A 2,121-nucleotide genomic window follows, 5' to 3' on the forward strand; every position below is an offset into this window, starting at 1 on the left:
TCCTGATCAAGACATAACTTCTCGGACTGAAGAGTTTTATCAAAGTTAGCACTACTCCTCCCAAGAGCTTCGTCCTCCTCAATTATGTTTCCTAACAAAAAAAAAAAAAAAAAATAATTCCTATTATGCTTCTTAAAAAAACTAAATAATGTAACTCAGGTTTTCCCTGAGATAATTTTATTGAAACACTGCAACACAGAATAATCATAGATTTTTTGAACTGGAAAGACTGAAAGCTTGAAAGTTGAACCAGTATTACCATACACTTTTTAAAGAGATATCCAACATAATACTGCCACCACCGAAAAAGTAATTCATACTACATTTTTTTTAAAGTTAAAGTGTTTTACTTGCAAATGCATAATTTTATATCAAAGTAAACCATTTATACAGTGTACTTTTACTGAAAAATCTTACCTAACCTTGCTAAGATTTAGACCCGATTTAAGCATATGATGGCTGACTCACTGTTGTCTTTCACCCAATATTTGACGTGGCATTTAGTCAAAGACTACATTCTGAACTAGATCTATTTAACTCGAAGCACCAGAAATTCTCCTTTTTGATTTAGAGATAAGTCTGTGTGGTTTTGGTACAGTGCCCTTCCTAGGAAGCGATGAATGAGAGCATCTGAATGCAGCCCAGCCAAGAGGAAGGCAGTCGGCAGCTCCATACTGAGAAGGGTGGCTCGCTGTGCTCACCTGCTGAAAAAAAAAATGCTACCTTCCGCTCTGAAGGCCTAAGAAAGCGGGGTGCTGAATTGGGAAGAGGAAGTAACACAGGACACCCTTAACAGAGAGGAACAAGTGCAGGAAATGATGGAGTGTTTGGGGGACTGCAGGAGAAAGGCATGGATAAAGGAAGGGCAGCAGGTAAGATACAGGAGAGCCTAAGAGGTAAAATAGTAAGGTGACTGCTATGGTCTAGTCTAAACTGTTAGCAGCCCATGTACTCATGCGAAATATGCACTGCTGTTTTTCAAATGCATGTACAAAACATGTATACATGCATTTCTGGAAATGAAGACCACTATAAAATGCCCTAATAGTCTATAAACTGCTACTTCAACTTGAGATAAAGATTACATTCCTCAACTTTTTAAGCATGTTTTATATGAGAATTTTAAGTCACTTCAAGACCAGAAACCAGCAAAAAATGAACAGAATGAGGGTGTGGGGGATGCGAGAAGCTGTAATCAAGTTGAAGAAAAGAATCTCTTTAAAGCCTTAATGTCCAACACTTTAATAACTTCTTTACCTGTTACTGTCCCACTTGCTGTATTCTCTGATAGAACTGAGTTTTGAGATGGTTTTTCTTCCCTTTCTGAATATCTTAATTCAAGTAAAGCAGAATAATTCTCATCGGCAACAGGCCATGCGCTCTCAGATGATGCGCTGAATGGAGCATCTTGCTCATTATTTCCGATCCCTTCTTGATTGCCTAGTCCTTCACCGGGTAATTCCAACTGTGCTAAACTTGGTTGCTCCTGTTCCTTCAGAGCTAAATGCTCCAGAGGAGACTGCTGCTCACAGCCCCCCTCTGACTGTACGGTGCCTGTAGCGTCTGAAAGCAGAGGCTTCTCTGCTGGGTCCCCGTTCATGGCCTCTCCGACTGCTCTTTCCAAGGATGCATAGGGCTGCTCTGCACCTGACCTTTCCGTTGGAACGACTTCAAAGCAACGACCCGACCTATCTTCCATTTCCTAAAGTATCAGTTGCATGTTTCTAACATTTCTGCAAGAATAATCACAGGATATATTTAAAATCGCATACTAGCACATTGCTATGACCAAACATACGAGTGACTTAACATCCCGAAAAGCTCATTTAGCCTATTTGGAAGAGCACGCGGTCTTTGAGTCCACCAGACGCAGAACACTTCACATCGTCTCGCTGGTGTCTAACAAACGTAACGCTCCATAGCGCTGCCAGCAAGCAGCCGGCGTAATCCTGTCTTTACATATGACACACGGTTTCACAGAACGGTATGACCAGAGACCGCACACCCGGTAACGTGCTGACGTGACGTGGGCCGGGAGGATCCCAACCCTATAACCAGGGAGGAAAGCCAACGGCAAACCGGGAGCGGCTGCCGGCCGGAGCCAGGCGCACGGGTCGCTCC

General features: G+C 42.7%; 1 protein-coding gene across 1 annotated transcript in view; it reads right to left on the reverse strand.

Moving 5' to 3' along the window:
- The window catches only part of IQUB (IQ motif and ubiquitin domain containing), a 23,155-nt gene extending 21,456 nt beyond the window's left edge, over window positions 1-1,699 (reverse strand). The window contains 2 exon segments of the mRNA XM_010151740.1: window positions 2-91; window positions 1,258-1,699. Of these exon segments, the coding sequence (XP_010150042.1) occupies window positions 2-91; window positions 1,258-1,699 (532 nt within the window).
- Window positions 1,700-2,121: the final 422 nt, after the last annotated feature.

The sequence above is a fragment of the Eurypyga helias genome, unplaced genomic scaffold (assembly GCF_000690775.1).
Source record: "Eurypyga helias isolate BGI_N326 unplaced genomic scaffold, ASM69077v1 scaffold3105, whole genome shotgun sequence".
In the NCBI taxonomy this organism is placed as follows: domain Eukaryota; kingdom Metazoa; phylum Chordata; class Aves; order Eurypygiformes; family Eurypygidae; genus Eurypyga; species Eurypyga helias.